Raw genomic sequence first — 12,955 nt, forward strand, 5'->3', positions numbered from 1 at the left:
CTGGGATTACAGGCTTGAGCCACCATGCCCGGCCTAAAACAACTTAAATAACGAGATAAGAGAAAGAACTCAGGGTTTAAGATAAAAAATTTACCTTTACCAGAATTACCCAGGAAGTTTATATGTCTATTTCTATGAAATTATTTAAATAGTTGTGTTTAAAATTAACATTTGCTATGGAAAACCGGGGCTCTGTGAAGCTACTGTTTTAAGTATTTGATATATCTTGCTACTTTGAGGTGTGAAATATAGGGATCTAAGTGGAGTCAGGAAAAGGTTAGAAAAAAAGGATTAAGGTGGATAAAGAGTAATAGTTATGGTTGAAGCTCCCATGGGACAAGGGAGAGTACACATCATATATGTGAATATTGTCTACGGTGTTTGGATGGCCTCGTTGATATGTTCCCTTGATAAAGGGTGTCAGGATACAGCCTACCCTGTATTCAGAACCACAATTGCAGAGGTGCCGTACAGGGATGAATTGGTCAAATTGGTGCATTCATCAGGACCCTATGCTACCTGTTACAAGGCAATATCATACTATTTTTTTCTTACTTTTAACAAGCTCAAAGTCAGTTATATTCTTTAATTCTTATCATGGCAGTATAATTTCTTATTTTAAAGCTTCACTGGGCACAGAAAACTGCTAGTTTTCTTTGTCATCAGTGACTGGAAATTATCACCTTTGCCTTTTAATTTTCTATACCATCCTTGTTTAGTAATCACAGCCCTCAATCTCTAGGTCTTCAGTCATGTATAGTTTTGCAAGTTTCTTCTTATGCCTTGAATAGTTTGATGCCATTGGAAATGACTCCAAAAATCAATTATCATAGGGTGCCATGACTCTCCGATGCTCTGTTGGCTGTACTAGAATTTGATACTTCTTAACAATGTAGGTTAACAGGTCTTTCTTCCTATATTTTGGTTTAGTAAATCTGGGGTGAAAATCTTATGTTTAAAAAGCTCTCAGTCAATTCTTCCAATATGCAGACTGACTTGAAAATTTTTAGTAGAGTTTATATAGTACATCCTATGAATTATAATACCTGGTTCTGGTCACTACCACCTAGTAACTCTGTGGCCTTTTGTAATCATTGAGATTTATCTAAAAGAAAATTTCTGAATTCAACTCATGCAGTTATTTTAGGGGAAAAAGTGAGATATGTATATAAATTTTTCATTATGATACTCAGTTTTGGTATGTATTACATTGTTTTGAGGACCACTGCTAGAAACTTGGAATTAGGCCGGGTGCGGTGGCTCACGCCTGCAATCCCAGCACTTTGGGAAGCCGAAGAGGGCGGATCACGAGGTCAGGAGATCGAGACCATCCTGGCTAACACGGTGAAATGTGTCTCTACTAAAAATACAAAAAATTAGCCAGGCGTAGTGGTGGATGCCTGTAGTCCCAGCTACTCGGGAGGCTGAGGCAGGAGAATGGTGTGAACCCAGGAGGCGGAGCTTGCAGTGAGCTGAGATCCCGCCACCGCACTCCAGCCTGAGCGACAGAGCGAGACTCTGTCTCAAACAAAAAAAAAAAAAAAAAGAAAGAAACTTGGAATCTACTCCCTTTTCCAGTGTCTAGCTGGGTCCTTTCTCACGGGAAAGGAAAATCAAGCAGGGGTCAGTGTTTGACACAGAGATGATTATGTTTTCAAAATCCAGTATTAATGTCATTTGAATTATTTGCTCAATTTGGTAATCCTAAACACAATGCAGAAATGTGCAATTCATTAGCATGCTTCGGAAGTGACATATCATTATTAGTGAGACTTGTTCAGAGTAGAAAATGTCCTTGTGTTTTTGAAGATTCCTAGGACTGCCTCTCCTTGTCTGTGACCCAAGCTGTCATCTCAGACAGCTGATCATATTTGATTTTATCTTGACAGGAATTCCTGCAGGATAAGCATTTGTTCCATGGGGATGTGGCAGCCAGGAATATCCTGATCCAAAGTGATCTCACTGCTAAGCTCTGTGGATTGGGCCTGGCTTATGAAGTTTACACCCGAGGGGCCATCTCTTCTACTCAAACCATACCTCTCAAGTGGCTTGCCCCAGAACGGCTTCTCCTGAGACCTGCTAGCATCAGATCAGATGTGTACGGTTTATTCCTGGACTCTGAGTTTGCTTTCAGCATGACTTGGGTGTTGTGCCAATTCTGTCTACAAATACAATCTCTACTTAGAAATCAGACATACTCTCAAGCAGAAATGTTATGTGACAGAGTTCATGTTTGTCATCTGTCTGCAATCCTTTTTGGTACTTTTGCAACTTTTTCTTTTCTTTTCTAAGACAGGATCTCACTGTGTTGCCCAGGCTGAAGTGAAGTGGCATGATCACAGCTCACTGCAGCCTCCACCTCCCAGGCTCAAGCGATCCTCCCACCTCAACCTCCCTAGAAGCTAGGACCACAGGCATGCAGCACCCTACTTGGCTAATTTTTTTTTCTTTTTTTTTTTTAGAGACAAGGTTTACCATATTGTCTAGGCTGGTCTAGAACTTCTGGGCTCAAGTGATCCTCTCACCTTGGCCTCCCAAAGTGCTGGGATTACAGGCATGAGCAACCATGCTCAGCCTCAAGTATTTCTTCTATATTAGATTAGCAGCCTTAATTAGAAAAAGAGAAAAAGTAAAAAGATTATTCACATCGGTAGCTGAGGACTTAATCTAGTAAAGTCTCTTTTATCTGAAGAAGGTAGGTCCACATAACCAAAAGGCCAGTTAACCCATACATTGTTAAAATAAAAAGAAATATACATACCTTCAATAACTTATTTTAACATAAAACTTATAAATGTACATTATCTGTTTTTTTCAAACAGGGGCAAGGCTTCTTTTTATAAGGATAAGTTTCCCAAATGAAGTTATATGTTGTTCTTTTAGTGTAAATAGTATCTTTTAGTGTAAATAAAAATGATTTATTTTTGAGTTCCAGTTCAGAATGATTTTAGGTAGCATGAGAAACCTGAAAATAATTGTGAAATTGTTTGACTACAGACTTTTGATGTTACTTTTCCCAATTTTCTACAGTTGTCTCCCTCACACAATTTGACAACATTTTCTTTTTCAGCAGTTTATTTTTATAAATAATTTTCAAAACATTCAACTTAGTTTGAAGGAAGATAACACTTTTTTGCATTTAATCAGTATATAAAATATCTAATTGATTATATAACTACATATAATTGTAATTACATGTAAAATTGGCATTAACAGGATCATAAAGAATCACAATTGACTTTTGGTAGCCATATAACTCAATTGCTTGGAGAAGTGCATAGATGTAATGTAGAATATCCTGCTAGCCGTGAATGCCATGAGCAGCAGAGGAACTTAACTGTAAAATATTAATCATTCAATAATGATATTACAGAATAGTGAACTATACACCTCTCAAGTCCTATCGCTTAGGCAAATACCTATTTCAACTATGTATAAAGCTTACTCTGTTACTATTTTTCCTAGGTTTGGGCAATTAAATCTACTGAGAAAATAGAGACTAAATGATAAAACTTGGTTGGATTTGCGCTAAGAATAAAGGGTGGAATTTCAGCAGAGAGGGATGGAAAGGAAGAAGGAGACACAGGGAATATTTTTAGGTAAATGTGCTTTTGTGATTGAGGTAAATGTGTTTGTGTGATTACATGCACACACATTTGCAAATAATAAACATCTATTAATTTAAAATACAGGAGAGTAAATAGAGATATAGCTTCAATCCTAAAAGAGATTCAAACCTATGAAAATTGAGCAGAAATGCTTTCTAATGGCCGTTATTTTGTTTTTCAGACACTCATCCTTGATTCTCCTTCATTGCCTTTTTTATGGGGCTCTTACTAAAGGCTTCTGACACTTAAATGAGCTCTTTAGAGAAAAAGAAATAGAAATAAAGTAGATGGCTTTGTTTCTTTTACAGCTGGTCTTTTGGGATCCTGCTCTATGAGATGGTGACTCTAGGTAAGGATGAGCCCCAAAATAGTGTGTGCCTGTATGCAAATATGCAAGCATGTTTATTTAAGGGGTGGATGATGTGTATGCTTTCTGAAAGGGTTTCAGTACAGTGCGGAAGCTTGAAATGGACTGACATGTTATCTAAGCCTGATTCCTGTGACAGTCATATAAAGTGATTATTTTCTCCTTGCCCCAGTCCCTTCTTCCCTGTCCTTTTTTACTTTTCTTTTGCTCTCTTCCTCTTTATTTTCCCCAAAATATTACCAAATCCAAGGGATGTTTTCAAATCCCAAGGATAATTCCCAGAGTGGTCTTGCATAAACATAAAAATGTTTACTCCAGACTTATTAATTCATTTGATTGAGAAACTGCACACTTTCCCATGTATGGAGAGTAGAGGACAGGTCTTATGTCTTACCTTGTCTTATTTGATCACTTTCTTAGAGATTCAAGATTCTCCTAACTTATCAGGTTTTTTTTCCCAAAACACCTTTCCCCTCAATTCACTAAATTATATCCATATTTGATCACCAGGGAGCAACTGAATTGTATGTAGTATTTTTCCTATGGCTATATCTTTTGCAAGCAACCAACCTAAGTGGATGAAGAATGGTGTTAGTTACAGTTCATATTTTAGAGGACCCTAAAGTTCTCATTATTTTCATAATGACAGGGGCACCACCGTATCCTGAAGTCCCTCCTACCAGCATCCTAGAGCATCTCCAAAGAAGGAAAATCATGAAGAGACCCAATAGCTGCACACATACCATGTAAGTGGTTTTTAAAGGCCTGCTCTTCTCTCATTCCAAATGTTGTTTAGCCCTCTATCAATCGTGTCCTTTTCAAAGTGCTCAGATGATCCTCACCTGTGTGTATGTACCAAAGTACAGCTTTTAACCAAAGCCATGCAGTAAAATATACCTATCTCATATATTACATATGCATATATATTATATATTCATATACATACACACACACTCACACATACACACATACCCCACCACACACTGAGAACTATATTAGGAATCTAATTTTGTTATAGTTTAGTTCCATGGAGAGCTTCTAAAATAGGTAACAAGTAAACTAAACCCAATGCAAGTATAGTTGTGTTTAGTCTAAATGTCAGTCTTCTGCCAGCCACAGTTCAGACAGCTGTCGTAAAACCCATTGCACTAGAGTTACTCAATCAGAGTATAGCAGTTCTTATTTAGTATTTAACTTTTAAATGATTGTCTCCCTGTTTTTCCAACTCTCAGTGTGATAGAAGCCAACCAGAGGAAGGGGAGATAAGAAGAAATTAGAAAGGCAGAAGGAGGATCCAGTGTTGTCAGCAGACAGGGACAGTTAGTGAACCAACCTAGAGGCAGGAAATGGAAAAATAAAAAATTACACAGACTGTTATTACCAATGAAGTTGAAAAAGGAACTGCTATAGAATGTAATAAAAGGTTAAATTGTGTATAAGTAGGCAGCAGAGAATATATTAATGTTTTTATTAGAATTGTTGGTATTTTGTAAGTTTTTCATCATTGAATGGGTAAATTTACAGCACTTGGTTTTCCTTATGATAAATAATTACTGCATCGAGCAGATTAAATTTAAATATCTTAATTATATATGAGTATACACACACACACACCCATGCACAGAATATAGTGATGGAGCTAGGTACAATAGAAAGAAATTGATGACAAACATTTCTATGTGTTAAAGGCTGGTCTTAATACTGGGAGAGACACCTAACTGACAAAATACCTGACCTGGTACCACAACCTCGGGTACTTGTAACACAGCCTTGTCATCTGCAATTCTAGCAGCAGCTTCTAGGCACAAGTATTAAAGAACATAACATTTTGATGAGGAGATATCTGAAACATGAAAATCAACCTAAAGTATGCAGCAGTATATATGATTAAAAGCTCTGTCTCATATCAGAGTAAAAATGACATGTGTTCAGTTCTACTCAGCCCTGTTACTTTACTGCACATTGCTTACAATGTTACAGCAAACAATGTCTAGTGATAAAACTGTCCTGTCATACCCTAGTTTGGAAAATATTAAGTCATTCCTATTATACAAGAGCACTTGTTGAGAAAGTGCTATTAAGAGACTCGATATAAAAAGGTTGAGAAGGAATATCACTCTCTGGGAAGAATATGAGTAACAGGGCAAACAAGACAATTAAAGAATTGCAGAGTTGTTTGTTAAACTTTGTGAGGAGAGGACACATGCTCCCCATACATTTGCCTTGTCAAGGAAGTCAGTTTCTCTTATTTCCCTCTCAGGTACAGTATTATGAAGTCCTGCTGGCACTGGCGTGAGGCTGGCCGCCCCTCACCTAGAGAGCTGCGCTTGCGCCTAGAAGCTGCCATTAAAACTGCAGATGACAAGGCTGTGTTACAAGTACCAGAATTGGTGGTACCTGAACTGTATGCAGCTGTGGCCGGCATCAGAGTGGAGAGCCTCTTCTACAACTATAGCATGCTTTGAAGAGTCCCGGGCAAGAAACATTCATGCATGATTATATGTTCTTGGAATCAATTCCTCTAAGAACAGAGAATGGTCTTTCCAAGGGACACAAAGGAAGAAATGGGACATGGATTCTTGATCTTCCTTTACACATTTCTCGGGAAATCTGAAATGATGCTGGATGAGACTCTACACATCCTGAGCTAAGACATACTGTCAGTCTCACTTCTGCTGTCCCAGTCCTAGAAATCCTGGGTAGAAGTGGTGGACGTGTGCAAAGGACGTTTTAGAACTCTGCAGTATTTGTTGGGGCATGGCACAAATAAGCTCATCCCTCCTGTCCTAGGCTAGTTTCCTCTGGAACCACATTTTTATCTAGATGAAAATTTGGAATGAAATGAAGGAATAGAAATCCAACAAAAGAGTTGAAGAGAAAGAAAATTTAAGGTTCTTCTTGCTCAGGATTACAGATGTGGACCAACACCTCCTTCAAGAAAAGGTGGTAGGACACAAAGTTCTTCAGTCCTGAGCCCTACAGGTAGGGTTGGAGGAGAACTATAACGGGAAAACCTCTGAGTTTCACCTTAGGTATAGATAAAAGAAAGATGGCCCCTTTTTATGATTCTGAGACAGGTAAATTCTGTCTGTTACTACGTTTAATTAGAAGGTGGAGGAGTCATTTCATGATTAAGAACATTCAACATGTATTGTTCATTAAGCCAGCTTCCTAGTTCCGATTAGACTAAGGAGACTAAGCCTAGAGAGTCAATGTTAGAACAGCGATAAGAATGCTGTGTGGGTGTGGGTGTGTGTGCACAATAAATAGGAAGTGTAGAAACCAAGCAAGCAGGCTTAGTAGCTCAGTCTTTAACAAGGGCTAGAAAAGAATGTAATCTGATATGGAAGGATAGCAGCTTCTAATTTTCAATCATCTGTTGATATACTGTGAAACTTTTTTTATTAAATTAATATTTATTAAATGGAAATATGCTTTTCTGGTTTATAACTGCTAAAAATATCATAGGGAGGATAAAAGTAAATAAATGAAAGTTAATGTCAATAGAAAAATTCAAGAGATAATGTACAATGTCAGAAAAGGGATTCTTTATGTGTAAATGGGGATAATACCTATTTCACAAGGTTGTTCTGAGGATTGATACGTTTTGAGTACGTATTTGTACACTCTCTGGCACGTATGTGCTCAATAAATGTGTTTCTCCTTTTCTTTTGCCCTTCCTAACCCAGGACCTTTCATATATTTTTCATTTAAAATCTACTGTGGCCAAGAAGAGAACCTCAGTCTGTAACACTGAGGCAGGACATGCCTAAAGATGATGATATGGCACAAGTAGTGATATTATATATGTGCAATGATGAAGTCATCATTTTTGTACGCTTTTGGATGATGATAGTGAACTCATACTATTTCAAAATATTGAAAACATCATCATGAGGGCAATTCTGTTGAACATGGTGGTCTGCAATTTTAAAAAACACTTTGGGTACCCTGGAAGGGACATCTAAGGCTGCCATAAGAAAGATGACTGGCAGCTAAAAATGTTGTAGAAGTTGGAATCCTGGTGGAATCATAATGAGTCAGCTAAAGGAATAATGATTCTTGCCGCTGTGAGACTATCACAATGACTAGTCAGGATTTAAATGGGTAGCAAGTTGCAGTAGGGAGAAGGGCGGAAAAGCGGCTTCACACAAAATTACAAACTCCTATGGAATCCCATTGTTGCCTCTCAGCTGTTCATTTAAGTCAACATTACAAATATTTACTTATTTATCTGATCACTTAAAAATATTGAGTGTTAAGGCTTGCTGTGCCAGACACTTGGCTAGGTGTAGGATAAAAGGAATAGGGAGCTTTTGATTACATTCTAGAAGGTGAAACACATTATACATTTATTTGTGTGGGTATCTGGTAAGTGCAAAGTGTTAAGCGCTATGAAGAAAAAGCATAGGGTAGTAGAAGGGAGTTTAAAAGGAACACTTCCCTGAACAGAAATGGGCTACAAACTGAGACCTTAGGGATGGGTAAGTAACCCAGGCCGAATAAGAAGAGTCTCCCAAGGAGGACATGTGTGTGTGAAAATTCTGAGGCAAGGAACTGCAAGAAAGCATATGGGTTGCAGCACGGTGAGCTAAGGGAAAGTGGAACACAGTGAAATGGAAGGTTGCTTTGTTGTACTGTCATATTTGTTTTAGTAGGAGGGAAAGAAGCAGACAATTGATATTTAAATTTTTAACCCCCAATTTTATTTGTTTCTCCACCCCGGAAAACTGGATACAGTAATTTTTACTCTAAGAAAACTGGGTCTTTCTCTCACTTGGCCAGGCTTCTTCCAGAAGGAGGATGATATTTCTGGCATCATTGACCTTTCAGCCAAACTAGGTGTTTCCAAGCTAATGAATGAAAAAAAGAATCAAAATAGTTATCATTTAATCCGGTTGACTCTAGATAGATTTTGTTGTATTGTTTTGATTGCCTTCTCTTCCAGTCTTGCTTTTCCAATCTATGCTTTACTGTTAAAACAAATTCCAACACTTAGGAACAAAGCAAACACCCACCTAGATACAGTGTCTAAGGGAAACGTGGCAATGTCATTTAAAATAGAATAGTCTAAACCAGTAGTTCTTAAATTATGCTCATGGAGCACACTATGTTTTTTATGCCAGATTTAGGTATTCTGTTATTAAAATCAAATAATAGTAGTGGGGGTTTTTTTTAGCATTTTAAAACAAAAAAGTAAGTTAATTAAGATTTCTTAATCTTAACTTTGTTGCAATAATTTTTTTTTAATTTTGCTTTAACACTCTCATTGAAATAAATAAACAAGTAGCAAATACAGTGGAAGACTGGAAGATATCCTATTACCCTTAATTTGGCATACTGTGTTTACCCGTTTTGGGCAAAAGAATTAGAGATTATGCTATGTGTTTGAAGCTATAATATTGTCATATGCTGGAAAAAATTTTAGATTGAACAATCGAATTAAATATATCATGTCATGATAATCTTGAAGTAGCTCCAAGTGCTCGCCATATATGAACATATGTGATAACGAATGGTGTGGAAAGTTTGGTGTTTCTGCGTGATCGTGATTCTCTTATTTAAAAAGTTAATACCACTAAGTGGTAAAAAGACACGTAAGGCTAAAGTCCACAGGGAAGTCTATTATGGAAAAGAGAAGAGCAAGGTGGGTGGATGAATTAAAAATTAAAATACTACCTCATTCTGAGTATTTTTTAAAATTTAAACCACATTATGCACTTACTCTTGACTTACTACTCTGATCCATTTATTAATAACTGAATGAGATAGCCCTGACATCTTTTGTTCTGTAAATACAAAATCAAATGAATCAGACGTTATTCATAAATTAAAAACATGAGACTATAATATCTAGTGCTTATCACAATAAACATGGAACATGTTTCTGAAAATTGGAAGTCAGAATGGAAATAAAACCTTTATTTCTTACCTACTTCACTTTGTGCTTTGAAATTTACCGCTGTGTTAGCAAAGGTGGCAACAGTATTTTGGCTTCACTTAAGCAGCTCAAACATTTATTTTCATAAGTAAACTGTGTTGATATCAGTAAGTATGTCCTAATTTGGAGCCTACAACAAGCGATTTGAAAATGTTCACAATTTTTTTTTTTTTTTTTGCTATTTCTAGCCCAGCTAAAAGTGTATGAAAAGATTCTAACTGTGCTGACCAACACAGTAGCTTCTAGCCACACGTGTTTATTTAAATGTTAATCTAAATTAATCACAATTAAGAATTCAGTTTGAAGTCACACTAGTCACATTTCAAGTGCTCAGCAGCCATACAGAAGAACATTCCACATCACTGTTGTGTACCATCCAAGAATACAACACAACGCAAATGCTTTATCACTTTGTAATTCTTGCTTCAATACAAAAGGTTCAAATTTTGGCTTAAAATATAAAGAGTTAAGTAAATATAGTTTCATATTTTATCTTACAAACAGGTAGGATTATAGTCTTGAACCCCTATGTCATTTTTGGAAATCAAGACAGTAACTGGCCCACTTAACAAAGATGTTAATACTTTGTGCATTCTGCAACCTCTATTTACATAGTTACACATTCTGGTATCCATAGTTCTATTTAGGTAAACATGAAGATGAACATTGGCACATGTGCCAAAAACCTGAAGGAAAGACATTAGGGAATCTAAGATATTGAATGAGGCTTTCCATATAATTCAACAAAATGGATTACAGCTGATATTTCCAGAGATACTACGGAATAGAGTGCTCAAATTTCTGTGAATCATTCTCGTGGTAAGTGTGGTGACCAACCCATCTCAGTTTGCCTGGGTGTTTCCAGGTATGGAAAGTCCCATTTCCCAGTAAACTCCACAGTCCGGGTCAAACTGGAATGGCTAGTCACCCTAGGGATAAAACATGGTGCTTCCTGTTTCTTACGTACTTTCCAAAATGGTGGCCTATTGTAGGGACTGATTCATTCTTCTATATTAATAGTTATATAACTACTAATATGGACTCAAGGAAACGTCGCCCAATTTGCCTTTTTAGTCATTCTACTTGAACCTTATGCTCTAGCTATACCGAATTTCTTAGTGTTCCCCAAACATGCAATTTCACACCACTGTCTTTGCTCGGGTCGTTTTCTGCCTGGAATGCTTTTTCATCCCACTGAACATACATAGAACTTACTTCTCAAGGTCGAATTGAAATACTTCCGTTGACAGGCCTTTTCCAATACTCTTTTTTCAAATTTCCCTACTCTGCAATAGAATGCTCTTGCTTCCTCTGCTGTACTACCAGCATGTTCTGCACACTATTTTTTTTTTTTTTTGGCGAAGTTTCACTCTTGTCACCCAGGCTGGAGTGCAATGGCGTGATCTCCGCCTCCCGGGTTCAAGCGATTCTCCTGCCTCAGCCTCCTGAGTAGCTAGGATTACAGGCGTGTGCCACCAAACCTGGCTAATTTTTGTATTTTTAGTAAAGACAGGGTTTTGCCATGTTGGCCAGGCTGGTCTTGAACTCCTGACCTCGGGTGATTTGCCCCCTTTGGCAAATCCCCGCAAAGTGCTGGGATTACAAGCAGGGGCCACCGCGCATGGCCACATATATTCTTTTTTTTTTTTTTTGAGACAGAGTTTCGCCTTGTTGCCCAGGCTGGAGTGCAGTGGCACGATCTCAGCTCACCGCACCCTCTGCCTCCCGGGTTCAAGCGATTCTCCCGCCTCAGCCGCCAGCGTATCTGGTACTACAGGCACGCGCCACCACGCCCAGCTAATTTTTTTGTATTTTTAGTAGAGACGGGGTTTCACCATGTTGGCCAGGATGGCACATATATTCTTAATTATAGCAATTGCTCCTCTGTGCTGATATTTGCCTTACATGTTTGCTTTCTTTTCTAGACTACCAGTGCAAACGGCTTTTTATTTCTAGTTTCAAACTGTCATATAGGAAATGTTTGTTAAAACTAATGTTTTATAAAATTTAAAACTTATTTTACATATTATCTCATTTGATCTCTCAAGAATTCTGTGAGCTTGGCAATGTAGATTGCTGTATATGCATTAGGCTGATGAACAAACAGGCTTAGAGATAGTCACCTGCCCAAGGTTAGGTAGCTGTTAAGTGTTGGGAATGAATCCCAGGTCTTCTTACCACCACTTTCTACTAAAAATCACTGAAGGTTGTCAACCGACAGACAGGACTACTCTGTGTGTTAATAACAAAAGAGTGATCAATAATATTTAAAAAGCAGACTTTGTGTAAAAGTCTTTCCCTTACCTTAAAAACTACGCCACACTGGAGCATTCTTACATTCCCCCAATTTAATTCTATCTGGAGAGAAAGAATAACGGGCTAAACCATTATTGTATCTTAAGTCAAATTGCCAAAACTTCACAGGCTACTAAAAGTTAACCCTTATTGAATGAATTAAGAACCTTAGAAGTTCTGCTGTTAAAAAAGAGCACGGTGACTGTCAGGATTTTTCAGGTGTGGGGGGGGTGTGTGTGTTTTAAGACTTCAGTTCTTTCCTATGATGGATTCCTTTGACTTTGTCTCTATTATTATAGGCTTATAGGTCCCAGGTAACTACCCATCGTTATCCAAAAGGGAAAGCACCCTGTTAGAAATTAAGTAAGAAAAATGGTTTATATTCCCGGTCTGCCATTTCGATTCTAAGCTTTACCTTTATTTAGCTCACAGTTAAAGGGGGCACAGAGCCACACCCACCTCACAAACGCCGCGAGGATTGGGAGACCAGAAAAGTAAAAGCGACTTGCAAACCTTTAGCTCTAAGTCCATAAAAAAGACTATCATAGGCTCACATTTCTAATCTTTGCTAATATAATGTAATCTTTATTTTGAAAATAATGTGCCTCCATTCCTAGTAAAGCGAAAGTCACGGCGCTGCGACCCTCCCTTCAGCGCCTCCGGGACTCTCACGCGATACTCAGCTTTCACGCTTTAGTCTAGCGCTGCACGGCAGGCGGAAGAGAAGCGCCTGTGGTGACGCAC

The 12,955-nt window shown here is 37.9% G+C and overlaps 1 protein-coding gene across 2 annotated transcripts in view; it reads left to right on the forward strand.

The window, feature by feature from the left end:
* The window catches only part of STYK1 (serine/threonine/tyrosine kinase 1), a 52,547-nt gene extending 44,888 nt beyond the window's left edge, over positions 1-7,659 (forward strand). For both annotated transcript variants that reach the window (XM_055277000.2, XM_063640782.1), the window contains 4 exons: positions 1,890-2,098; positions 3,917-3,957; positions 4,625-4,721; positions 6,236-7,659. In XM_055277000.2, coding sequence (XP_055132975.2) covers positions 1,890-2,098; positions 3,917-3,957; positions 4,625-4,721; positions 6,236-6,440 — 552 coding nt within the window. In that variant the 3' untranslated portion in view covers positions 6,441-7,659. The remainder of the gene's footprint in view (positions 1-1,889; positions 2,099-3,916; positions 3,958-4,624; positions 4,722-6,235) is intronic.
* The last annotated feature ends 5,296 nt before the right edge of the window (positions 7,660-12,955 follow it).

Source organism: Symphalangus syndactylus, chromosome 5 (assembly GCF_028878055.3).
Source record: "Symphalangus syndactylus isolate Jambi chromosome 5, NHGRI_mSymSyn1-v2.1_pri, whole genome shotgun sequence".
NCBI classification, from domain to species: domain Eukaryota; kingdom Metazoa; phylum Chordata; class Mammalia; order Primates; family Hylobatidae; genus Symphalangus; species Symphalangus syndactylus.